Raw genomic sequence first — 27211 nt, 5'->3', positions numbered from 1 at the left:
GTGCAAAATGGCTGTCCTCATTAATCCCGTTAGTATATGGGGAAATGACTGTTTTCAATTAATCAACGCTGCAAATGTTTGTTGTTTTTCCTCCATTCAGTCATAAAGTCGATTAATAAATGTTGAAAAATGATTTATCAAATCCATAAAAACGATTTTCCATGTTGAAACGTTGAAAATTCGAATGCCAAAGAAGCACTGAGCGGTCGGGTGAATGCCCCTGTTCTATTTCAAGAGATACAAAGACCAATTTATTGGTGACAACAGTACATCGACAATTATTTCAACGCCGAAAAGAGACGTACCGAGAAAATTCTACGCATTATTTCAAATAAAAAGTAGAACATGCATGAAATAGCGACCTTGGTGAAAACAAAAGTATTAAAAAAAAGCGTTTTCCTTTTGTTAAGAATGAAAGGAACAAGGAATCAGTAAAACTAATCGAAATTAACAAGTAAAAAGGGATGACGTCAAAAAACGTCGCGTGTGGACAACGAATATGTTACAATAAAATACTCCCGGACAAATGAAATTCCAGGCAATCCTGCCACTAGAAGTACATTAGTTAAGTACAATAGTGCAGATTTTCCAGAGCTGAACTGGTGGATCTTTTCGATAACGGTCTATAGATTTTCGCCATTATCCCCTTCATACATTAATATTTGAACTGACAGTTTAACATCAATGGGTTGATGTGGGTGAACTATTTTCAACAACTCCACGGGCAACTAAATTATTTAAATCATTTATAAGATAAAAGTAGCCATTCAATAATACAAAAGTCGCAAAACCACAAACATTGCAATTTCAAAACCGCCAACACTGATTTTGTTTTATTTTTTATTCCATAATGCCAATTTCAGGACATGCGAAAAGCGTAATAAATCTCGAAAACGCAATGCCACATCAACTTAGAGGTTTTTCACTCTTTCAAGAATTATATTTTTCTCATTTCTCATCAAAATTCCTCCAGCAATCAGAGGATGGATAAAAGCGACAAATGCTTTAGTCCGATTATAAAAATTCTAATTAGATAAAAATGAAACAAATGAGAATCATTATTTTCGAAACAGAACGATTTGGTGAGACAAAAACTCCCAGAATACTGTTGTGAGACACACATAACACCTAATTATATGTAATAACCTAATTGTCGCTTCAAAATATATTATGTAACCATAAAATCGTTGTAACCTTAAAAAAATTACATTAAAGCGTCACATTAAAACAAATTATCACACGGTATCAATTTGTAAAGAATAAGGGACACGAGCCGTCCTCGATTTGTTAATGCTAAAACCCGAGACATTGAATTTTACCAAAAATAAAATAACCTTTGGCAAAACTTCACCAGACACTGAGTATTATTTACACAGTCTCCTGCTGTTATTATTTCACTTTACTCATTGTAAAAACTACAACAAATTAAACATCCTCTCGACTATTTGATGTGAAAATAAAATAAACGAGATATACGCACTTTTATTAAAAGAAAACCGGCAGCAACCTAAAGCGCATTTTTCTCATATTTAATTAATTGTTTTTGTGTACGAGCAAAGGAAGAGTCTGGCCGATCAGACGATGAGGGTTGTTAAGTCTGAAACCCTCTTACAGCGTAAGCCAGCCGCATATGTGCATCCGCAATAATTTCCGTTAATTGACACATTTCACATCTCCATTTTATATTAATGTTGTACAAAACTAAACACCTCTTTTGTTAGTTTTCAGATGATTATTAAAGTTTACCTGTTTTTTATTTTTGTTATTGTGAAAGGGTAATAAAAATGAAACAAAGCTTTATTTAATCTTTTATTTGTCTCTTTATTAATGTTTTCTAAACTTTTTCTGAAAGAGAACACTTATAAGCGAAGTACCTAATTTAATTAACGATACATAGATTTATATGTGAATTCCCTATTACGTAGAACACAGATAATTTTAATTACGACTCGTATTTTCTTATTAGGTTATTAACATGACATCATAATTATTTTAATTAAAAATTGATAATGATTAAAAAAAACTGAAATTTGTACCAATGTTTCTGACACATTTTAACAGAACATTTTATTGCTTGTGAAATACTTAACGAAAGACTTAATTTCTCAATTACATACATGCTTTTAGATAGTGTAAGATAACATAAAAGGAATTTATGTTACTAGTATTACATGCATAGAATGATGTGGTGATAATACTCCCAATAATATTGAAGTATAGTCAACAACCAAAATTATATTTTTTTCATTCGTTACAAAGTTTGGATGTGGATGAATGAAACACTTTGTCCTTTATCAAAACATGCGAATTTGTGTATCCTAAAATGATATTTTTATTAAAAATTGTTTGGTTAACGTCCAGTATTTTTCCAGATAAATTTCTCGTCGGTAGATGACCGCGCATTAATATCATTATCGGGAATGGTAAAAAAATGACTGTAACGTATCATTATCAAAATATATACAACAATAATAATGTATGTATTTATTAAGTCATGAAAGACAAGTTTGTCGATAAGATTTTAATAATTAGAAATAATTCGGAGCCAGTTGGTGATTGACCAGATCGACTTTCATTAGCAGGGTATAAATCATGGAAATGATTGGTTATTTATACGTGGTCTCTTCTCTTGAAAAAAAAAAAAAAAATGTGATAAATCCGCATCTTGTACCGCAAGCAATAAACATTCGAGTTTCCTGTCGAATCTTGGGTTATCAAAGATCAATTTCGAATTTTGCATAAAGTTTTATTTACGATTATTGCGGGTAAATTGGAATGAAGTAATGCGCGGCGTAAGCTGCAAGTGATGCGTTTCGCCGTATTCGACAGCTGAAGCTGCAGAAAGTCCTATATTACCGTGGGTGTGGGATTGACGGGTAAGTAGAGATCTTGGTAGGTGCTTTAAATCCTTGTGTCTCCAGGGGATCGGCTGTAAGGGGAAGCGAGTGTCATATGTTTCTCGAATTCACACAGCACTTCACAGCACACAGATTTTGGGCCAACGCGGCGACGGCAGTTTTTTTCGGTAACCTCACGGCCCTTTGGGGAGGGCACGGCCCGTCGAAGCACTTGTCCGACGGGCCGCACCAAGGAACGGATGCCCACTAACCATAAGTCCGGGAGCTTCTCATCCAGAATAAAAGCAACGCTCAAAATACAAGTTTTATTTCAGTACTGCTATAGCACAGCTTTTTGAGTATTTTTGACCTGCCTAAGTTGCACACAGCATTGCCTGAACAATTTTTAATGTTAATTATAGACATAAACAAACAGAAATATCTATCTATACATAGATTCGCTATAGGTTGCTTATATTAAATCCAATGTTTCGGTTTAGAATGCGAGACACTTCGCTACTCGCGACGAGACCCGTAATCTGGAAGAGATTCAATAGAATTTAATATTTAGTATGAACTTCGTCCTTTAAATATGCATGTCCACTCCTCGACGTCTTGGTGCATTCACCAAATTCGCTATCAGAAATTATTTCTACTTGTTTATTACGAAAACAAGTTGAAAACAAAATCAAGTTCTACCGGCTCATTACATTATTCAAGTAGCACCGAGCCAACGAATGACAAAAGCGAAAGAAAACTTTCATTGCAACTCTGAACTCTCGTGACATTTCAGCAAACATATAGCTTCGAAAAGCAACTGAATCAACAAATAAAAATGGATACGCGAAACATTCAGAAAACGAAGTTTCATACAATCAAATCCATAACATTTAAAACAAAATCACTTAAAAAGTAAAAGTATTCTACCGAAAATAACATCAGTTTGGTGCCAAAGCCATTACTGGAGCACAAAAAGCAATGGTTAACGACGAATAAACCACAATTACCTTTTTTACTCGCAAATACGTTGTGTACACACATTTCTCTGTTCCCTCGCGCAAATAAACCAAAACTTGATTAAAGGCGGAAAGTTTCAGCAAATACCACGTTTTCCTGTTCAAAGCAAAACGACTTTTCTGATTCCAATTCGCTAATCAACTCAATATGTACCCGAAAATGCACAAAAATGTACTACTGACACCGTTTGTAAGTGATTCATCGAATCCGTTACTTAGAGGAACACATAATCTGAGAAAAACATCACACAGTTGATGCTTCAGGTCAATTAAATTGAATGACCATTGAAGTATTGCAAAGATTTACTTTAATGTATTGTGAATGTGTTTTTTTCCTCTCAAGTGACATCATCAAGACTTTTACAATGGTAGTCCCCATTTTCATTTAATGGTACCTCGTATATCAATGACTAACATTTTAAATCGATATTCTTGTTATTATTTCAAATGAAACAATAGACAATGATATTTTTTACGAAATGATGACTTTTAAATAAAATTTGAAAATTTATTGGAATGAGATTTTGTTTGTGTAACAGTAGCTATCTATCCTTGGCACTTTATCCAACGAGTACAAGCGAAGTGATAACCTCTCAAATTATCGTTTTCTACTGCAGATGACACATATCAAAGATAAGTTTCGACCGCGAATTTTTTAATGGTTTGGTGTTGATTTTTGTTTTCTCACGAATCGAGCGGATAAAAGTGCTCACACTAATGGCAATTTAGACGAGTCTATGCAGTGCCCGAGTACATTTAAGGATCAAAGGAGCTGCTGATCAAGCACTTACGAACTAGTTATAGTTATCAAAATGAACATTAATTTACGCACCCTTAAAACAAATTGATACATTTATTATGAAATGAAAGTTTTCCTTCATTTTGACTGGAAGGATTCGTGTTTCCGGTATGCAACCTTTTAAATTCGTTTTTCTTAATTCAGCTTCACTAGAACAAATAAGACTATTCAAGAAAAATTTTAATTTTCAGAAACAAATAATTACAATGCAACAAAGTATTAAAGTATACTTATGATAGAATAATAGAACTATAATTCACTTTAATAAATAAGTCTTTGCACTATGAAAACAAAGTGATGCGATTTATCAAAGCCAATAAACATTTAAGGTCAATGGTGAATTGATGTCAGTTTTTTGTTCTTCTCATTATAACCTAAAGTTATTTACAGTTTGGCCAAACCCTAATATAGCTTGAGAAATGTATTTTTAGATTTGTTTTAATTCTATCAATTAATTGGATTGATAAAAATGTATCGTAGCGTGCTTATTTGTCGAAATTCTCGAATTTTTGGATTTTTTCAAAAATTATGTACGGAACTTGTACTAATCTCTCTTTTGGCAACTGGCCCCTTGTTGTTAAAAGTTCGACCTCATACCACACAAATTAGAGAAGCATTAAAAAACACCTTGAACGCGCCTCTGTAGTCCGTCTCTACTACCCACGCATTATGCAACACTATCGACATTTATTCCCAAAGTTACAAATTTGATAATTAAATGTAAGTTTTGAATCCCCACTGAACAAGCTTTACAACACCGAATAACAAACAAAACGCCACTTATCTCGCGACTACTCAATCGTTGTCCAAACATCAATATTTTCAAGATAAACCTTCGTCTTTTTAAGTTCATAATCACACACAAAGCCCCTGATTTTATTCTAAACGTTACTCGCTATTAAACTAGAAGATTATTCACCAACTTCTTAAGATAATCAGAACACCCTAGTCAATAGCCAATTCAATAACTTGACTTGACACGATGTTCTTAAAACAATTTTCAGTAAATCACGTTAGAATCACGATTTTCAAAACAAATGCTTTTGACATAAGGTCGGTCCAAACCGCATTCGCGGAAAACATTGTATTAAACAAAAAAATACGTTCAATGAGATTGAGAATACCGTTCGTATGACAACATACTGGTCGATAGCAAAACCACGAATGACATTATAATTTCTTTTATTAATACAGTATGTGCCACAAAAAAATTACATGCAAAATTTATTTAAGAGTTGATTTTGACTGTGGCATCAACCCTACTTTTCATTATTTTATTTATAGCTCGTGACTCGAATAAATGAAAAATAGTCCTGTTTTTTAAATGCAATGAATAAAGTACATTATTTTGAAAATCCGATTTTGTTAGTATTTATTTGTTTATTTATTCTATTTATATTTAGAACTCTTATCTTTATTCTAAATATAGGGAAGATCCCATAAAAATAAAAAGATACGAAAATAGTCTGATCAGAGCAAAAGTGGAAACCGGTTGAATTGAAAGTTTTCAGCAGGTCCAGGTACAATAATAAATATTAGATGTCCGCCCCTGTGATTTATTAAATTTTAATCGAAACATAATTTTTAAACTAATAAAATATGCATGTAATAAAAAATGTTTATTTTTGGAGGCAACCCTTTCCATAGCGCCCTAGTCTTAGATCTTACAGCATGTTACGTTCAGCGTGATGACCTAGTTTTGTTAGAAATTACACAATTCAGCGGTTTGTTGTTTGGAAACTATGTACATGAAAATTTAAAGGAAATGCCTGGATAGATTAATTTTTTCAATAGAAACATCTAAATCAAAAGCAAAAGATTTGTCGATTATATTTTCACTGTTAGTGAGGCCACAAAAATCTGAATAATACATATTCTAAAACGTTAAATTTTGCGTTTTACTTAATATTCAAGTCGTTGTAGGCTAGTAACCGATAAAAATTTAGTTTGTGGTGTCTTTCCATCCCACTTGTTGGCATGGCTACAAGTAATTCTTGGCTTGTTGCCATTTTGGAAAGACAGGTACCATTAAATTTTGGTAACGAGAGCGTTTCAATCATAAACTGATTAGTATCTCATTACTGACTAATACGAATCAAATCTAGGCTTTTCAGAAAAAGCTAATTTAGTTTGAACATGTTTTCAGTTTTTTCATGACCGGAATTAAATAAATAAGTAGCCGCTAGGAAAAAATAACACGGATGTAGTGACAAATAGATTTTTAGAGTGTGTCTGATGAAGGTAATATTTTATTAACAGTCTGTTTGATTTAACGTTAAACTTTTTGGATACAATGACGTACAACAGATGTCGATAATAATTCAAATTGTGACAATGAAAACAAGGAAACTTCATTTCGTTTTTGCATAGTCCAGATAAAAATAATTTTTGAATTAGAATTTAGAAAATTAAACAATAAAACGAAAACATTCCACACTACTATTTAAAATATAATAATTTTATTCAAATTGTTGGCTGACGTAAACCGATATGAAAATTTAAATAACGAATAATGACGTTTGCTTCAGGTGGATATACGATAATTCCAGGAACATTGCTCTATCTTTAAAAATTTACAAGATTACTATTGTTCGTACGAAGATAAGATCAATAAAAGTAGTGACATTATAACGGAATGGAGAATAAAATATTGTTTTATGTAGTATTTAATATGATAGATAAAATTTGTACTTACGATTTTATATCATCATCAACTTGTATGATATGTGCGGTTTATCTGAAAAAAATCAAAAATTCAAATTACACTCCCTAAAAACATGCCACAAATAATAAAAACAAACATATATCAATCAATATTTTCCCTATAAATTTTATCAATATAATTCACGGCCGCTGTCTCTCATTATCTTTCATATTATTTCGTCGTAGAGATTTTTCATGACTGCTAATTTTTCTGGATCTATGGGTAAACATAAAAACCCAACAAAACCTTTCCACATTTTTAAACCATTTGAAACGATACTTTGACAAAAATATGTTAAAAAAAAGTCAGAAATAATCAAATAATGCGGGTCATCATGCGATATGTAATTGAGTGAGATAATAGACAGATATTATCTTAATACCCGGTATTTGACCTATCAAAATTAGGTGATCACAAATTGGGACAAAATTCTTAAAAAGTATTAATATAGGCTGTGTCAGAACTCGCGCTCCAGAGAAAAATTTCAAGTGAGAGATACCAGAACATGGAAAAAATGAAAAAAAAATTGTATCTGTCAAAAAAACTATTTAATGATACTGATGATCTTGTATATGTTTTTTTATAATTATTTAGTAAAGGTATAAAAATTTTGCCAATAAAAGCCACAAATAACATTAAACAGAGTTACAATTTAGGATCAGCTTCCTTGTTTCCTCTTCTACTAGCCTCTAGTAAAAAAACTTAGAAAATTATTTTTCCAACGAAACTAAATAATAGAGTCAAAGTGCAAAATTTAAACTCTCATAACTTCGAAAATTTTTTGGATAGAATTTTTTAACATTTTTTTCATGTTCCTGGTATCTTACCTTACAGAGCATTTTTCTCTGGGGTGCGAGTTCTGGCGCACCTGTATAGTACCAGTTTGATTACAGGTGTTCTGTGTTATATAAAAGCTTATTTGAATTTTCAACTAAGAATACAACACTCGAGTATTTGCTCCTTTAATTTCTTTATAATGTAGCTGAAGAAATATTGAATTTTAGTATGAATCTTATGATCCTCTTGACAAACGGCGTTTATCGTTTTGTTCATTCACCTGAAATGTTTTTAAATGTTGAACACCCACGTGACGTGAAGTAGGTATTAAAAGAGTAATGGTGCTTTGAAGTGTATAAACCTTATTTCCTTTAAAATTTCGATCTTATTTAGCTGAAAATTTTATTGAAAATTTTGCATTCCTCCCTTAAAAAGAGAAAAATTAAATAAAAAATAAGTAAGCCGGTGAATTGGATTGATTTTTTATAATTTATCTGAATTAATAAATGCATATACTGAAATGAAATTGGTTAAAAGGTTTCGGAGTGCCGTAACGTAATCAAATAATTTATCCAATTTAAGCAGATTTATTATAGAAAAGCGTTGATGATCCATCAGTCAAGTTGTTTGTAAAAATTGTGTGAATACTGTCGCGATGCAATCCACAAAATTCCTCTTTGCATAATAAGAATTTAGCACCAATGGTCTTAATAAAAAAGTAAATATTTACATAAAATTGTTTATGGCAATCAAGGTAATAGCAGGTTCAGTTTAAACATGCAACACATGTTTCCAACCAAGGGAGAAAATAATAGAAAATATTTAAAACGATTTTCTAAAAATAAACAAAGCTGAAGAAAAATTGTTGCTTGCAGTAGTTAATTGTCGCTATTTGTAGCAACCCACAAGAAAAACCCCCATTTTAATGTGATAACAACCAAAATAAAATGTACACTTCAGTCACGGAAGGTGTGGAGTACATACTTATTTTGTTTCGTTGCACTTGAAAAACTTGTTATGCAGAAGGTTAAAAACAATTGATTAATTCGACTATTTTGAACCTGACAGTTAATTATCACAAGACTTTTACATCAAAAACGGGACAATGCATTAAAGTTTCGATGAAATTAAGTGTAAAAATATACATGTGTAAATACAATTTTGACCGTGAGTTTTTCGTTTTATTTTTAGGTGTTTTGTATTATAAATTTTATTGATTTTTCCAAATTTAAAAAACTGTGTACTTGAAATTTCAACATGCATTTCGCACATTCTTTTTAAAACGTAACTTTATTTCCTTTATGCAAATACGTTACGATAAGCTCGCCATAATACAGTGAAAATTGTAATCAGTTTCTGATTATGAATTTACTTAGCAATTTCAACTCGGTAACTTTTCACTATTAGGTACACTCTCCTTAAGAGGTTTACCGTTTCCATAAAATCTTGACTACAAACAAGCAATTTGTCAAATTTTTCAAGAAAATATAAAGATATGATTTTAGCTGCAACAAATATGTATATATATATATATAGATAACTTTATACTCGTTTATTCACTAGTTTTCAGCTCTATTAGATGATTAGTTATGAAGCATCACTTTCAGTGCCCAATGACCTGTACTTCGACGTTACTATCTTGGCTCACTGTACGTCTTGTATAAACATAAACTAAATCTTCACCCAGTACGGTCCAGAAACTTAAATCGTGCCAAAAGCAATATGGATAAGCTAAAAATAACACCAGCTAATGAAGGAAAAATAAGAAGGGGAATTATATGGTATGATCATAAAACAGTTCCATCATTACACTAGGAGCAAATATTTTTTATACATTTCCATGTAAAAAAAACGGCGTTTATTTTGAACCCAGAGCGTTTACCTTTAATTTTTAATCAAAGCATAAATAATTTTCAGTGGCGCCAATTTCTTTGATACGAAGGGTGAAAATTTTTACAATATACATAATTAGAAACCAAGCTAAAGTAACCAATATTGCGTGGGTTGGGTGTTTAATAGTCCAGTACCTTCTCTTATTTCCTGGTCAGTAATCCATAACGGATCGAGCAACATACATTCAGTGAGCAGAAAATTTCTATAAAAACGTCAATCTGAACGCACCCCGCAATCGCTTTATTACAACCCAACTATTCGAAAGAAAGAAACCAATTAAGAAGTTATTGTGAATTTTTGGTGGCAGTTCCTGAAGGGAAATGAAATAAAATAAAACTTAAACACTTAAGTATGTTCATTAAATTTGTTTTCGGGAATAATCTTGTTTATTTATTAATAAAGTGGAAGTGAAAAGGAAGAAAGACATAGTAACGCCATGATCGTCATGCCAACGACAATCTCGGCCATGACCAGAGCCATCGTCGGTACGCAACTGCAATCAATAGGTAGCGGAGTGACGCACATAGAGGGCGGCGTCCTCCACCCCCTCGCGAAGGACACGTGGGGGCGCACGTGTTCTCCGCCCCCGGAAACCCATTCACACACTCGAAGATGTGAACCGATAACTTTCAATTATTGACCATTAGGCGAAGACGCTTTAAATTCCTTACAAATCGCGCCGTGATCGCATGTTAAATCAAGTTGAGAAAGAAAACAAAATTTGGCATTTTTTCAAGATCAAAACCATTACAGTGAAATATTGTGACCTACTAAAACCTAGACACAAAAAATTGCATACCTTTAAACCTCCATCTAACCTTCGAATATCCTAGATTTCTTAAATTAGTTGTTTTCGTACATTTGATACTTGCAAATCGATTTGCTCAATTACTGATCATTTGTACGAAGTTTGAAGTTACGATTACACAAATTCACAAACACGGTATAAAAAGAATAAAGGGGTGTACTGTCTCTCATAATTGATCCTGAAACAGCAAATTTTAAAAATGGAAGTTAAGGCCTATTTATGGAACTTGACCAATGACATTTGGTGCACTAAATGAGGATGATGATCATAAAAAAGCATGGGGAAAAAGTGGCTTTGCAGTGATTTACCTACATGCCGACGAAACGACCGAATCAAGCGGAACGTAATATTCAATCGCTTGAAATTTGGATAAACAATTCACACCCTGAGCACTAAAAAAAAATTATTCGTGCTCCAACATAACGAAAACTGACAATTGAACACATTCGTCTATTTTTTTTTATATTCCGTTTATAAAGACGTAAAAATGAAACCTGTCTCTGTAAAATATCCGAAAAACTTGAAATACGTGACACCACACGCACGATTCGAAGAGGTGAAAATGAAAATGTTCGTAGAAGCCTTTCTATCAGACACAAGAAAAAAAAAACATTTTAAATTCTTAAACATTGATTACGTTATTTTCCGATAATTATTGAAAACCCCCAACATCAAAGCCGTCTTCAGGAGAATGCTGCTAATAAAGCACGCTAAATACGTCATTGGTACGAGTATGTTGAATCCTAACCAATCCGAGCTTTGAAAAAAACGTTCTCAAGTTTTCACCGACTGACGTCATTTTTGTTCAACGTTGCCCGGTGCGTGGGGAAAACGGGATATTCAATCATGTAGTTTTAAAAATAATTTACGTATCACAATCAAATCTCGATTGGAAATTCATTATGTTTAAAAACGGCTTAAAAGCACTCGAAATTCTGGAAGCTTTCATTTTGCTTGCAACAGTTGAGACTACTACAACTATTTTTATATTACAAGATAAAAATAAGATACGTACAGTATTTTAGTATTTCATGGCTAAATATAATGCGATGATAATTCTATTATTTATACAGCCATTCACATGAATCTATAAAGTGTATCAGATATTTACCATGTTTTATTCTTTTGACGTTCGCAGCTATTTGACTCGAACAAAGTGCATAAGTTGTCTCAAAGTCTGAAGTAAACTTTACGTAGTTTGAAAATCCAAATTGCATTTGTATAAAGTCAGGGATGTTATTTATCCAAACACAACAAATAAATAATTTTTATCTAAATTAGTGATAGATTTTGCAAGTTCAACGTTCCCCATGAAATATTGATTGCCCTTGAAAATGACACAATTGACAACAATTTCTTTTTATTCTGAAGACTGTTTTAAGCGTAATTTTAAATATTGACAGATATAATCACGAACTTTACAACTTTGCAAGAAAGATGAATTTATGTAAACAGTACGAGAATAACTCGGTTGCACTTTCAGTTATTGAACTTGATAAAATTAAATTCTAGTCGGGTTTAATTCACAAAATCAAGAGAAAAAGACGAAGGTTAATAATCCAAGCATGAATGGATTTTTTCATAAAAAATTTGATTATCTCATTTCCACGGTTTCAAATTAGTTAAGAAGTTTCAATTTAAAATCTGCGAAGCACAAATTTAGTACAATGTCTTACGTATTATTGAATTTTCTAAAAATCAATTTAGAGATGAGAAAATTTATTTTGCCATTAATGCTACTTGACTGCTCACTTAACATTTGGGATTAAATTATTTTTTAATAATTCTTTTAAACTTGAATGTAATTTTCTATCGAAATCAAAATAAATAAAAAATTAAAATTCTTTTCAATAAATATAATGTATATTATGCAGATGTCTAACTAATGAACCAATCTCATTATGCACCGAGAATTCATCAATGAATTTCTAAATAATCATACAAGAATATAAATGCTATTTATTTATTATGTTGCCCACCATTGTCAACTGCACTCCAGTTCCTTTCAAATAAATTATTTTTACAGAAATTAATTTGATTGTTATATATCTAATACATAATTGTCATATGCTATAGACCTATAGATATAATTGCATTTCTTGGATTTTATTAAATTTCACAACCTAACAACTGGATTAGGTTTTAACGCTGAAAAATTCGATAACATTCTAAGGTTATCAGTTATCACTTGTGTTATCTATAAATTTTGAATGAATAAATGACAAATACAATCTTACATAAAATAGCCAAGTATTAAAAAAAAGCCCAGCAATTAAATAATTTTTTTAGCCTCGGTAGCTGTAATTGACATGTTTACACATTTTTCACAGCTACGATATCTGATTTTTATAAAGCATTTGTTCAGTTTAGTGCTGTAAAATAACAAGAAAATTTTAGGCTTTCAAAGAAGAAAAAAGATACTTTATGGTAAATAAAGCCCATTAATGCTGGGAGAAGTTACCGCACAAATTTATCTATTTAATATTCAAAAATATGCACATTTTTTTTTCGGCAAAATTCTATTCAACACCATCTCGTGGTGAAAATAATAAACGCATAAACCCGTCATATGTTGACAAATCGAAATTTAAATTAAACGAAGAACGGTCTTCAGTTAAAAAGCTTTGTACATTATTTGTGAGTTAGGTATTTTACTGCGTTCAGTTTTATTAAAGCTCTCAGCTTCGCTTGGAGCTTCAATATTAAAACTTCACGCTGTAAAATTATACCTACTAAATAAATGCCTATTACAGAACTCTTTACTTCTTTCACTTTGAATGGTTGTTTCAACAACTGACTTTTCTTTATCTTTCATGTTATAACATTGTTTACTTTTCTGATTAAAATGTATTCAATACTGACGTCAGAATGATTATGTAGACATTAAGTAAGCCGAAGACTACTGGTTTTAAAATATTATGATGTGATAAGGTTAAAAAAGAATGTTAAAACTAGTTTTTTCGGCACAATTGTATGATTTTTGAACATGTTTTGTTTTAATATTAATTTTAAGAAACTAATTATGACCGTTGATGGAAATTTCCGAACGAGTTCTATGATTAAAGGGGAAACACACAAAACATAAAACGCGCTATAAAAAAGCGTAGAGAAGTTGAAGTTCTTACGAACACCCGTTAATTAATAACTTTATGGTAATAAAGTCTCAAAATCGATTATTAAAATGTTACCGCAACATAATCGTTCGGAAAGTATTTTTCTCAAAACAATACGAAAATAAATAATTACAATAAAAAATAGAACGTGAATTTCCAAAAATAGTGATCGTCTTCCACACTGACTATAAATTCTGTGATGAATAAATAAAAATGCGGCTCAATTAATTAACTATTAAAATTTTAATATTTTACCACCGTCACGCAATTAATTATTTCATAGGGTTGTACTAACATAGCTAGTTACGTGGCCTATAAACTCACTCCACTGAACAAGTCTCTCAGAAATCAATTCTTGTAATACACTGTCTAGCGATCAGACTACTTTAAATATTAAGGATACAGAAATAAAAAAGGTGTTTGATTTAATATTAACACATTTAAGGGGTTAACATTTTTCTAAATAAATATCGCGTGCAAACTATGTACTACAATTTCTCAACTTGAACTTGTCTTGAAAAGTAAATTGTAAGTTAGTAAGCTACTCTTTACAATTGAACATTTGACTGATCATTTATTTACTGAACTAACAAATGTCAATTTTGACATTTACCACACAAACAATAATAAATAAGCAATAAGCATTGCCAAAATGTTTTAATTATCTTTCTCCATGTGCATAATAAAAAACATATAAAAACTGTTTACAGTAAGAATTGAGCTTAATGACATTGAATTTAGACAGGGTGTTCAAAAATGAATTGTAAAAATTCGTGTTTTCAATTATTAAGTATAAAATGCCCTTCACCCACACATTAGATTATATCCTTTTGATTGACCTTTTGCATGCAACACTATTGTTTATACCACAATTTATCAATTTTTTTGATTGCTCCAAAAGCAAGGTAAGTGGGACAAAATGTATTCCATAATTTATTTATTAATGGTAAAATGAAACATGCTACCCCACACCTAGATATTCAATCCTTAATGCAATGTTTAAGACATTAATATTTAACAAAAAGGCACGTAGAGAGCAGGTGAAAAGTGACTTACAAAATGCAACACAACCCAGTTAAATTTATATACGTCATAAAAAGAAACATTTCGATTTTAAAGGTGTGTTTGATTGTAAATGTAAATAATTAGGTCTCAAAATAGAGAAGTTTCAAAAACATGGCCGACGTTATGGATCGGATTGCACTCTACACTCATATCTGATTTCATAAAACAATGTAACATTGCAACTTCAAACAAAAATTTTGTTTTATTCATTCAAACCTCTAACGTGAAAAACCTGTAATCCAAAGCAAATGAATGACTGTAAACAGCAAAACGAGTAAATAATTACTGAATGAATGAGTACGTTTTGTGCAATTTCACAAATTTAACTGATAATTGTTTATTTATAAAATAGAACAGTAAACATAACCATCTATTCATAAATTTGAAAAAAAGTAGTAATAAATAATTAAATGTAGAAACATCATAAAAATTTATCTTATCGTTATCACTCCATTAAATTCTGTACTATCGAATTTACAGATTTTCAAAATCAACTAATTTGAAAGGTAATACGCTACTCCACCATGTTTTTTGCTTGTTAGACGTTGCAAACATCAAAAACTGAAATGAAACTAAGGTTTATCTCTGTTCCTTTAACAAAAAGATAAATCCCTCATCGTGTTTATTTTATTTACCTATGTATTCAACCTGTGCTACGGGGTTTTAAAATTTGCTAACCACAACATCATTACCATTTTTTTCCCGGTAGTGTCGTCCGCAAAAATAATCATAGCAGCCGAATAAAATAATTTTCATAAAAAAGAAGGTATTTGAAGTACAGATATCTACAGATCCATTAGAAAGTGACATTGTTATTGCGCCTCAAATCGAATTTCTACCGAAATTCTTAATCTGTGCTTTAATTAGAGATATATCTTATCAGTGACTAAGGGATTTTTGCCTCGTTTCCTACATTAGTGAAATTGCTACACGGGAGTGCACGGCCCCTGTGAAGAAATGCACACATGCCTACCGTAAATGTCCCCTACTGTCCGTGCCACAGCTGTGTACAACACACGTGGCATGCCACGAGCCATTCCCCTCTCTTTAATAGATCGGATTACTCGTAAATTACTTCGAAGTCTTAAAAACAATAAATTCAAATTGTGATTATTCTGATCCTCATATATTTCCGGATTTTCAAATTTAGAACAGACGAGGACATCTAGCGGTAAAGCTATGCGATGACAAATTTGGACAAACTCCAAATGCACAGCACAAAAAAAGACTACATACATGAACAAAAATTTGGCTAAATTTAGATGAATTTGCAGAATACAGTGAAATGCTTTTACTGAAAAACTGTTTACAATAAAAAAGTATGCACTTTTTTACTTAACTTGCCTAACAAAAGCATGAATTTTGCACAATTTATTCTACTCTACGGATGGAATTATTAATAACCATACTATTAAATTATTTCAATTTGAATACTAAGTAGTATTTTAATTAGTTACACACAATGATAGAGTGCCAAATTTGACTTAAACACGTGCCAGCCAATGATTTACCAATCAAATTAGTCTTGATGTAAATAACTAACTCCTCACATCATTTTTTTGTTATATTTTAGCTTTTAATAAGCCTATAATGTAATTTAACTTGCACATACATGAACAATAAGATTCAACTTGACCCTGGCCTTAACAATGAAAATCTGTTTACTTTTATCAGTTACGTAATTAGAAAAATGTACGAATAAAATAATTAATTGCTTACATAATTAGTTTAAAAATTGAACTGTAAAAAATCTGTTCATCTGGTTCGACGATAAGTAATCTGTGTAAATAATTTTGTTATTGTATAATTAAATAAATATGCATAGTTATGATAAGAGTTAACAATGATCTAAAGTTTAAAGACTTAATTTTCATAATTAGTTCGTACATAGGCACTCGAAAAAATATACAAATCGAAAATAATAAATTAATAACCGACTTTATAATAACCCTGAACACGTAATGTGACCTGAAAAGGTGTACCGTTTATCATAAAATTCCAGTTTTAAAGTTTGCGCTCAATTTTGTATAAATAATTATTTATTTTTCATAATTAAATTAAAGCCACTGTTTTTCTTTTAGAATGTAACAACCCAAATTAAATTATCCATTTGGTATCTGCATCCGGTTAAATTCTTAATTTTGTTCAACTAAATCAAATAACCAATTGGAAATATGCAATTAATTAAATGTCGGTTTGACAAAAATGAATGAAACTAAATTATGTTTAAATAAAAAAAACAGTATTTGTAAAATGAAAAATGTCAACAAAATGTGGAAAAAAACCCTACTAATTAACTAAAATGACATAACTAATTTGCATTCGTTAATTGCAACATCTAAGGAACACTAAAATTTATTTTCAAAAGACGATGAAATTTCTTCTCATAACCTTCTGGAAATAATCCCGACAAAATTTTGCGTAATTGTTGTTACACTTGTACAATGTATCAGAAATCTATTTTGCAATAAATAATTTGTTTACAAAATAATTCTATTCATGTCGAATTTTTGACAACTTCTATCTATCGAAAAAAGAATTAAGATAATAAGCTGCTATAAATGAGACAAAGCAAGATTATATTCAATAATGACACTTTTAAAATGTGATGCCTCAATTTGAGATTACCAAGTGGTTAATCAATTGTCGTGGATTAAACAGAAAAAAATTATTATCTAACCGAATTTCAAAGTTTATTCTTTTGGCCATTGTGGTCTTTTTAAAAAATCACATATGATAATGCACGTGATGTTTTCTAAATGTGTGTGACAAATGTGACAACACAATTACGGTCACTTGTCAAGAATTGCTAGCATATGGAACGTTAATTTAGTTTGTCACCCATAACATATTATTTTTTTAATAAAAGAAAACTACAAAGACACTTACCTTCAATAAAAAAACAATTTTCCATCATTCACTTCCGAAATGTCTGAAAAAGAAATAAATTTTACTTCATTATGCAGTAAATTAAATATTAAAAAATAACAAAACAACACAATTCCAGTTAAGCAAAAATACATTTCTGACTTTTCCTTAAAATTAAAATTGAGACCTATGATTTTCGATGCTAATGATTTGATTACAATGTTCAAGCATCGGTATTTTCAATAAAAAACATTTCCGTAAGAATATAACTTATGTTCTTCAAATATGTGCAAGATAAAATTGCGTTTTGTAACGGCAAACCTTCAGAATGCAATTTAATGCACCTATTGTTGTTTGAAGATATTTTTTATTTAGATAATGACTCTTTTACATGTTTCTATTGTTTTCCCTTACAAAGATAATTATACTTGAAATATTTTATCTCTCATTAAAACTGTTTTGCATAAAAACCGAATTTTGTGTTCAATATATTAATATAACAGTCTTGAACAAAGTTGATAATAGAGAAATTTCTTCTCTCAAGAATTGATTTACAGCTCAATCATGAAGAAAAAATAATTTTTGCACTTGGATGTGTCAGCGTATAGTATAAAGTTGTAATTTACCATTAATTTAAACTTAAATTGGCTTATCTCGTCAAGCAATGATCGTTATTGATAATTTAGAGCTTAGTTGGCTGCTTCTGAGCAAAATTTGAAATTTGCTTTTTCACCTTAGGTATTGTATTAATTAATTTCGATAAATAAATTGAAGACATAACACTTGAGTACGATCAATATTTTGATGAACAGACTCAAAGTGTTAATTAAACGGACAATTGCATGGTAGTTGAATAATGGATGACCGGCACTGTTCATTGTCAAGAAAGTGACAGTAACAAAACCAAGGTCGTAGAAAAAAAAGGACCTGGTCATGTGTTAGTAATAATTATGATCATCAATAATCATTGCTCATTGTATTTATTGAGCGATATACAGTGTATGATTCTTGCAAACTAATGAATCAATCGTCTTGGTGTGAAAAGAGAAAGAAAAGTTCATAGACCAATTCTTTACTTTAGACAAAACAAAAATTAAAACCAATGATATACTGTATTATTATCAAATCAACGTATATCTTATCATAAACTTTGAATGGAATGATGTAATTACGTTGCAGCTTCGAGAGTCTTGTCTCCTATGAAACAACTCGTTTTCAACCCTTGACAACGCAAGCAGTTCATTATTCACCTACCCGAAATTACTCCAATTAATTATTTTTATCAATATAATTCGAAAAGGATGTAACAGTTATCATTTTAGTTAGATAATATCCGAGGTCATGTACGTAATATTTGTTTAGTTGGACTACAGATTTTAGACAGCGAATTTGTCAACGCGTTACCAACTGGTTGTTACTTAAATCAACGTAAACAATTTCTACTAAACAAATTCAGATAAAATTAATTGAAGTTACAATAACAGAAAGAAATTGATTATTAGATTTATTTTTAGCTTACGTAACACCACTATTGGCGCTCAATTTGTCGCTCTGATGTAACAAAACTAAACCCCATGCAAAAAGCAACACTTCTGTTACATAAGTGTATGTATTTGTAAATATAAAAAAAATCTATCAGCGAATACAGCAAAAATAGAGAAAAAAACAGAACTTTTCAAATAATTTTTATCGGCTTTCACCGAAGTAGATATGAGATTAATTAGTAATAGGTTATGTTATGTATTATGTTCTAAATCGATTACTGTTTTTATGCTCACTAATAAAGCTTGATTTTGCTAAATATAATTGTGTCAAATTTCTTGTATTTACTATTAAAATAATTAAGCTTATTATACCACACACACAATCCAATCTTTAATTTTATAATTTTACGACGATTGCCTCATTTCAATTAATATTTTCCTGTTGCTAAAATAAATAAGGGTGGCAACGCTTAACGGTATGGTTGTTTAAATGGAATAAAATATCATCAGCCTAAACCTCTAAATAAAAATGTGATCAGGAATGCTTCGATATTTCATAAATAGTAATTTCAATACCTGTGAGTCATGTGTCAAATTTACGAATTTTCGAGCACGTTTCTTTGCTTAAAACATGTATTTTTATGGAACAAACTAAAAGTCAGCATTGGCAACATTTTGGGAAACATAATGATAATTATTCTACCTAGCCTCGGTAGGATATCTTACAAAGTTATAAATGTCATTTCTCATTTCATTAAATGTAAAAATATATGTAAGATAAATATTTATGAAATTTCCACAACACAACAATCTTGACCAATTTTATTTAGACCTATCATTCCTATAAAAGATTCGTTTTCTCAGTTGGTAACGTAAATTATTTAAATATTTTTGAACGACTTAAGCAATTGAAGTTGATGACAAAAATGATTCACTCATTTGCACTATGGGGATGGCGCGCCACTGCCTGTGCTAATAGTAAAAGTATACAGGTCTTCCAAAGTTTGAAAAAAAGATGTATGGAAAAATTAGTTTTGGTGTTATTTCAAGGTTTAATGATTAACACAAAAGAGGGGATCCGGCGTAGGCGGGGTTATTAAATGAGAAGAAATGTTGAGTATGTTTACAAACAATAAATCAGCATGTGATTGTGAAATATGTCGCGATTGCGCGCCGAAATAACCACGTGGTCATGTATGCGATCAGCAGATTATGCAAGATATTTGATATTGTCGATAGGTGAAGAACAGCAGAAAAGGTGTAAATGGAGACAATTTGGGCGCCGCCAATCCTGCAACCAGTTCAGCGTGAATAGGGTGCAAAACTGGGTGCTCCATCTGGCGTCTGCACATAACATCTCAAGATGTCATAAAATTATTGTATACTAATTATTGTTTATCGGTCCGAGAGCTGGAAATGTTCTTTTTGTTTCTTTATATGACGCTCAGAACTACCGCAACCTGTTTTGTGACCGCTGGAGATCGAATTTTTCGCGAAAATCGAACAACGATAGCATCGAATATCTCGTTACAACGGTGGCTGTGATCAGTTTTGGCGGGCAATTCGAAATAAACGTAAATAAGCGATGTGATAAGTGGCGCGCAGCAGGTCACAGGTCGCAGGACGGATTATGGGATGTTGTGATGCAGATTAGTGAAGCTTGAGATTTACCATTTCGGCGTTGCTGTATTATTTGAACAGTTGACCTCTACTGGCCTTTTGCAGTCTTTGCGTAGAGACCTTCAATGTCAACACAAATACGCCGGTGAAGGCCACTTAGCACGTTACTGAAATATTGTAGGAGGATTTATATGCACCCGAACTAACCGCAGCTAAAACGCACACACAAAACATGATCTAATATACGAAACTTACGCCAAATCAAGCGTTGCACACATCAATTTGATCACAGAACATGAGACAGTTCGCAGAGCCACTTGCGCGGATACATGACACTACTAGCCAAGTTACAAGTGCACTGCCCCCCCCGCTTGCTTGATAGCGCCCCTCCGGCACCAACTCTGACGTCAGCCACTATCGATCGAGAGAACAGCAATGGCGTGGAATTGGCGACAGCCACACAACACACCATCTACATCTACACAGAGTCTAAGCAGATGACAAGCCGAAGCTACAACAGGAGAGATTCAGGATACTTGTAAAATACCACCATGTCCAACATACAACGGCCGCGGCACTTCCCGATGATGTCATTATGACATCACATTTAACTCGCCGCAAGCAAATTGAAGACCTTGATTCTTGTTGGAGACCTTTTCGATGTCGCCAATTTTCATACTCCGACACGAGACCGACCTGCGGCCGCAAACTTTGCCAAAAGTTACCACCAAACAAACCAGTTCGATATTGAACAGTCAACGAACCGATCGAACGTCTACGTAAATATTTTAATAAATCTTATGATAGAAAAACAACATGACAACCATCAACAAGTGTTCAAATTTCATACCACCATCATGTGGCATACTCATATAGGCAACCCTTCATACCACGATGCATAAACCGGATACACTCTATTTACATAATATATTAAATTATTCTGTACAAATACACAATTTCATTAGAAGTAACATCAGATATCAGTCCTAGATCTTTATCACCAAAATGTATCGAAAATTTTCACGCCACCTTCCCAACCAATCGAACAAAAATCAATAAAATTGCCCAAAATTAACAATTACATAACCAATCTGTGCAAATTTCCCCAAATCAATCACAATAACAGTAATATATCAATTTATATTAAAAAATGGAAATATATATTTTCAACTGAACAGTTACCAAATAAAAAATCGTCAAAATCGACTTTGTCACTTACATCCTAACTTAAATCTTCATTAACTTATGGCACAAAGAAACCAGGTATATGTAATATATTTCATACATTGTTAAAAAATAATTACTGCTTATATCTCGGCACTTTTCTATTGCCATTCTGCCACTTTTCATTTTTTCTGTATGAAATATTGAAGCCTCCTGGCTTTAAATTTGTACACATATGGGCGCCCAAATTGGGGCCAGTACCCCCTCCCCTGGGACGATAGTGGTTGCTATTTGATATAAAAAAATTTTTTTTGATTTCATACAAACACGTTTAAATTTTCCTGAACGAAATAAACTACTATTTACATTTTTATCACAAAGTGAGTGATATGAAAAACAGACGAATAAAACTGTTATTATTAATTTCGACTTTTTTTTTACATATTATTCGTTTATTAAAAAATCAAATTGTGACTTATTTCACCTCAAAAAACGCTGTTGCCATATTGAATTGTGACAATAAAATGCCCCACGCGGTATCCTGCCTTCAATGAAATATTTAAAGTAGCAAATGATTCTCAAATTAAGTTTGCAACACTAAATGCTCTATTAGGTACTCTACTGCTCTATTTTGATTAGAAATGTATTATTCTATGATCAGAAGTTTAATTAACGCATGGAACTAAGTACAACAAGGCACCAATGCGTACAATTCGTTTATATTAAATTTTTGTTTGGTTATAAATAAACAGGGTTGATAAAAAATAAAGGCAAAGTAACAAGTGGTAATAAAGATTTGTAAAAAACAATAAAATATAAGTTAAACATTATCTACGTTTTGAGATACGTAATCTGTGTCTTATATGTACTATTAAAACGTGTTTTAAATATGCTACTTTAATTCCGTGGTTAATTTATAGTTAAGTTTTGTTACAACGCTCGAAAGAATGCTTATAAAAAGTTATGATATATATATTATAAAAAATATATTTTACGTATTCAAGTGTCACAAAACTCTTTGGTCGTTTTAAATTGAAATGGATGGTTCATCTTCTTGAATGTTATTCAAGCCGTTTTTGTCACTATGCCAAAAGTATGGTGGTCCTTGAGATACCCAATACTTGTTGTCCAATAATTTACCGTCTTCGAAGTAATACCCCCATTATTTCATTATCATGTTCAGGGCTAAAACACAATTATTGATTACAATAGAACAAGTCAGAAAGTTGCCAAACAACTAAAAGAATCAAGAGACACCACGATATCGTCTGGAGTTACTAGACCCTGATGGTAAAGTATATATCTTGAAAAAAATAGCAGGAAGCAATTTAGAATATGAAGCAAAGTTTAATAAAGCTTCAAAAAATTAAAAATAGTGGTAACTAATAAGCCGTAGTCACAGCCTAATTTTATTTGTAGAAAACAATCTCAGTATATTACTTAGTTTTACCAATGAGGGATAATCTGAAGATGTTTATAAAACTATAAAAGTAAATACAGCTACTGAATTTTTGTCCCTACCCTTACTTTTTATTTTAACTCTGGGTACATAAATAAACATACTTACTTTTGACCCCTCTGCGCAGGATGAACTTTTATTAATGTTGAACTAATCTGATGAGCCATTTCGTTAAAATCCCTTTTAAAAATAAAGAAAAAACTTGCCAATATGATCAAGGGTTCCATGTCTTGAAGTTTTGATATTCATTGTAATAGTCAGCTTCGAACCTACTAATTATTATTATGTATCATTATTACTCGCCCCATGGGCTCTTAGGGTAAACCTTGCGTTTGTACCAAAAATAACTATCAGACACAAAAATGCTGATGTAGGTACACAGGTCAGGTCAGGTCAGGTACTTGTATAGGTTCCTGTTTCGATTTTTTCATAAAAACTGAATAAATCTAATCAATGGCACCACTAATTTTAGCTGTTGCCTTCTTAGGCAACCAAAAGAATGCAAATATATTACCTCACCCATCAGGATGTAGTTAGGAGAGCCAGCGATTATAAGAAAAAGATTTTTTTTTTAATTGCACACAACCATAGTAAAATCTCCAGCTCTTGATAGTGACTTCACGGCTAGGCAAGATTTTCAGTTATGAAACATAATGGTTACTGTTATACCATGCCTCATGCCTGATCAAGTGGCCTATATTTTTGAGATTAAGTTGCAACATTGCAAAACATAAGACTGAAAACGGAAATTTTGACAAGTACTTAACAACTTAATGTTGAAGTCGCAGACACCTGACATTATTTTGATGAGAACTTTAACTGGAAAACATACTATTTGTTTCCTTACAAGTAGTCTTGCGGTGTTGTTAATAAATATGTATAATATTGTATTTTAAATACACATATGGGTTCTAATAATAAAAGCATATCACATTTATTACTCTCGATTAGATGGAAAAGAACGTCATATATTAAATTTTTACTAAACTTTCTTATCAAATACACCACTATAACGTTATAAATTTTCTAAGGAACAACAGTAAAAAAATACCAACAAATAAAGAAGAATAAAATTAGTCAAGGAAAAACAGTTGATAAAACTTTTTAAAGTATCTGACATAACCAGAGTTGCTAAAAATTCTTATGGCAACGATCAAAATAAAGTACAAAAATAAAAGACACAGGAAGAAATGTTGTGTTATGTAAGACTTTAGAGAAAATACTCTCTTTTGTCTATAAATCATAAGATATTTAACTCTAACCATGTCACTATCAGTTACAACAAAATACTTCTCGGGTATTTCACCTAAACTGTCTTCGTTAAGAGATCGTCTTTTATTTTTGGTATCTAAAACAAAACATTTAATCGTAGCTAATGTGACCAAAAATATTTACCTCTACATTTGACTTTATCAACATCATTAATTACTTCACAAACTGCAATCACACTGTGTTTACTTCCTAAACAACTGTTAACCCAAGTTTGGGCAAAAGGAGCATAATGTGCACTAACTGATAATTCATTAGACAAATAAATTCCATTTCCAAATAAAACCTCCTAAAATTATAAAATTAAATATTGAATGCTGTAATAACTATGTATAAGAAACCTTTTCAATACTGAAATGTTGTTGCAAACCAACTTTGAGAATTGAATAAAAGTTATCAACAGCACTGCCATGATATGCAAACATTGTGTCTCTTCCATCCTGTCTTTTATGCCAGATAGACTCATATTTGTCATGATAACAAACTTCAAACACAAATTGAGGCTTAAATACGTTACTAATTTTTCCAGGAAATGGGACGTTAGCCTAGAATATTTACACAAATAAATAAATAAATGATTACATGATCACTTACAAAACTAGTCCTCTTCAGTGTTGGATGACCTTTTTCTAAAAACAGCCACATAAGTAATTTTTTTACATCTTGTGAGCATTTTTTCGGTTCAGTTAAAATTGTAGTCAGAGGTGGAATGCTATCACAGGTGCTTCTCTACAAAAGCCTAATTAGTATTCTGAATAAGTACCCAAATATAATATTTACCAATCTAGTAAAATTTTTTCCCTCTTCACTTACATATGAAGGCGGAAATGGCCTCAAACAACGATCCGATCTGTACGAATTCAACGCGGCAATAAAAAAACACAGAATTAAGTCACAGCCCCAAACATTTTCCTTGATTTCTTGCAATAATTGGTCTAGTTGTAATTGCCCAGTTTGTTCATTTTTATCAACCGAATATGGAGCAACGAACGTTATGTCAGAAAAATTCTCATCAGAATCAGTAATTGGCAACAATTTATCTTTACCAAACTCCATTTGTGGTCACAAAATGTTATAATTGAAGTGCACCCACATCTATCATAAAGATAATTCACAATTCCTAAAGCAAGGTCATATCTTAATTAAATCATTGTGGCGATTTCTGCAATTATGCAATTTTTTGACTATATGCACAATGGTCTAATGTGTTGTCACAGCCCAATTTCCTTTATTTACTTTTATGATGACACAAACATTGAATTTTTTGACAAGTGGACAAATTATTGCAGCCGAAAGTTCCTCTGCCCAAATTGACTAAAAAGTCAAACCACGCGGTTTAAAAAACTGCGATATTGATTGGTCAATATCAATCCACTAATTATCATATTCAATAAATTCACCGTGAAAAATTTAAATCTGGGAAAAATTTGGGAAAGTTCGATAGCAATTTCTCGATTTCCATGAGATGTCGTCCTCGTAGCTGCCTACCTTACCGGTGAATTTGACATTTTGACATTCAAGGATAAGGAGGTGAAAAATTGTCATAGTGTACCAAATCCGAGTAAACTTGCGGCACGAATCTTCTCGTAAAGTACGAAATGAGTTTTTTGCGTAACCCCCGAAGTCTCCTGGAGGCAACTAAAGCCCCCAAGTAAGTGAAAATCCAAACTTCACCACTTAGTGCCTTTGAATCATTATCTTACATAATATTGTCATATTTTTATTTCAGACAGTTTAGATTAATGTCACAACTTGGCGATTTAGGAAGCGGGGCTGGGAAAGGAGGTGGTGGCGGCGGCACAATTCGTGAGGCCGGTGGTGCTTTTGGCAAGTCTGAAGCCGCTAAGGAAGAAGAATATTTTTATAAAAAGGTTAGATGCGCCATCCTAATAATAGATTTGTTTACAATCGATTTTTTTTAAGCAAAGAGAACAGTTATTGAAATTGAAAGATGATTTAAAGAATGAAATTCATTTCCACGAGGAGCAAATCAAGAGACATCAAGATGCCATCAATCGCCACAAGCAGAGGGTCACCCAACTTGACAAGGAGTAATTTGTGATTTGACTTTTACAGCTTAAATGTAGATTGCTTAGATTGTTGTTAATGGTTTGGAAAATACATTCATATTGCTGTATGTTAATATAGGTATTATTTTCAAATAAATATTCGCCTACATTTTGCGTTTCTCTTGCGTGTGGCATCCCTGATTTATTATCTTTTTTGGTAAAAACGCGTGATTGCGTAATGTTTATTTATTTCTGGCATTGCAACTAGTGTTGCTATTGTTGGTGTAGTAAATTTGAATTTGGCGCGCCGATGCGCGTGAGTTGGA

General features: G+C 31.7%; 3 protein-coding genes across 8 annotated transcripts in view; 1 reads left to right on the top strand and 2 right to left on the bottom strand.

Moving 5' to 3' along the window:
- The window catches only part of LOC123006109 (myocyte-specific enhancer factor 2), a 30948-nt gene extending 9154 nt beyond the window's left edge, over nucleotides 1–21794 (bottom strand). Inside the window, exons 1-5 of one of the 6 annotated variants that reach the window (XM_044400303.1) lie at nucleotides 21549–21794; nucleotides 21240–21495; nucleotides 21036–21151; nucleotides 17902–17944; nucleotides 7348–7389 (exon numbers count right to left, since the gene is read on the bottom strand). The gene's annotated coding sequence lies outside the window, so the exon portion shown is untranslated. Of the gene's footprint in view, nucleotides 1–2856; nucleotides 3132–7347; nucleotides 7390–17901; nucleotides 17945–21035; nucleotides 21207–21239; nucleotides 21500–21548 lie in introns of those variants that run through there. The other 5 variants (XM_044400300.1, XM_044400306.1, XM_044400302.1 and 2 more) reach the window with 5 other exon arrangements.
- Nucleotides 21795–24470: 2676 nt separating this feature from the next.
- LOC123006233 (protein mono-ADP-ribosyltransferase PARP16-like) lies at nucleotides 24471–26461 on the bottom strand. The gene is made up of 5 exons (XM_044400550.1): nucleotides 25657–26461; nucleotides 25471–25605; nucleotides 25218–25421; nucleotides 25003–25165; nucleotides 24471–24955 (listed from the first exon to the last, which is right to left on the bottom strand). Exons 1-5 carry the CDS (start codon nucleotides 25930–25932, stop codon nucleotides 24681–24683), a joined length of 1053 nt encoding a protein of 350 aa, XP_044256485.1. The 5' UTR covers nucleotides 25933–26461; the 3' UTR covers nucleotides 24471–24680.
- LOC123006235 (ATPase inhibitor mai-2, mitochondrial-like) lies at nucleotides 26366–27054 on the top strand. Its single transcript, XM_044400551.1, has 3 exons — nucleotides 26366–26527; nucleotides 26606–26747; nucleotides 26800–27054. Exons 1-3 carry the CDS (start codon nucleotides 26475–26477, stop codon nucleotides 26929–26931), a joined length of 327 nt encoding a protein of 108 aa, XP_044256486.1. The 5' UTR covers nucleotides 26366–26474; the 3' UTR covers nucleotides 26932–27054.
- The last annotated feature ends 157 nt before the right edge of the window (nucleotides 27055–27211 follow it).

This window comes from Tribolium madens, unplaced genomic scaffold (assembly GCF_015345945.1).
Source record: "Tribolium madens isolate multiple individuals breed KSU strain unplaced genomic scaffold, Tmad_KSU_1.1 Scaffold_2;HRSCAF=44;Tcas5.2_LGX, whole genome shotgun sequence".
Classification (NCBI taxonomy): domain Eukaryota; kingdom Metazoa; phylum Arthropoda; class Insecta; order Coleoptera; family Tenebrionidae; genus Tribolium; species Tribolium madens.
Note: the sequence above shows the minus strand (reverse complement) of the source record. Positions and strands in the feature narration are given on the sequence as shown.

Coding starts and splice junctions, on each gene's coding strand:
- LOC123006233 (XM_044400550.1), bottom strand. CDS start 25,932: ATGGAGTTTGGTAAAGATAAATTGTTGCCAATTACTGATTCTGATGAG. Junction 25,422..25,470: donor CACTGAAGAGGACTAGTTTT/GTAAGTGATCAT, acceptor TAAATATTCTAG/GCTAACGTCCCATTTCCTGG. Junction 24,956..25,002: donor TGATAAAGTCAAATGTAGAG/GTAAATATTTTT, acceptor GTTTTGTTTTAG/ATACCAAAAATAAAAGACGA.
- LOC123006235 (XM_044400551.1), top strand. CDS start 26,475: ATGAGTTTTTTGCGTAACCCCCGAAGTCTCCTGGAGGCAACTAAAGCC. Junction 26,528..26,605: donor GAGGCAACTAAAGCCCCCAA/GTAAGTGAAAAT, acceptor TTTTTATTTCAG/ACAGTTTAGATTAATGTCAC. Junction 26,748..26,799: donor AAGAATATTTTTATAAAAAG/GTTAGATGCGCC, acceptor ATTTTTTTTAAG/CAAAGAGAACAGTTATTGAA.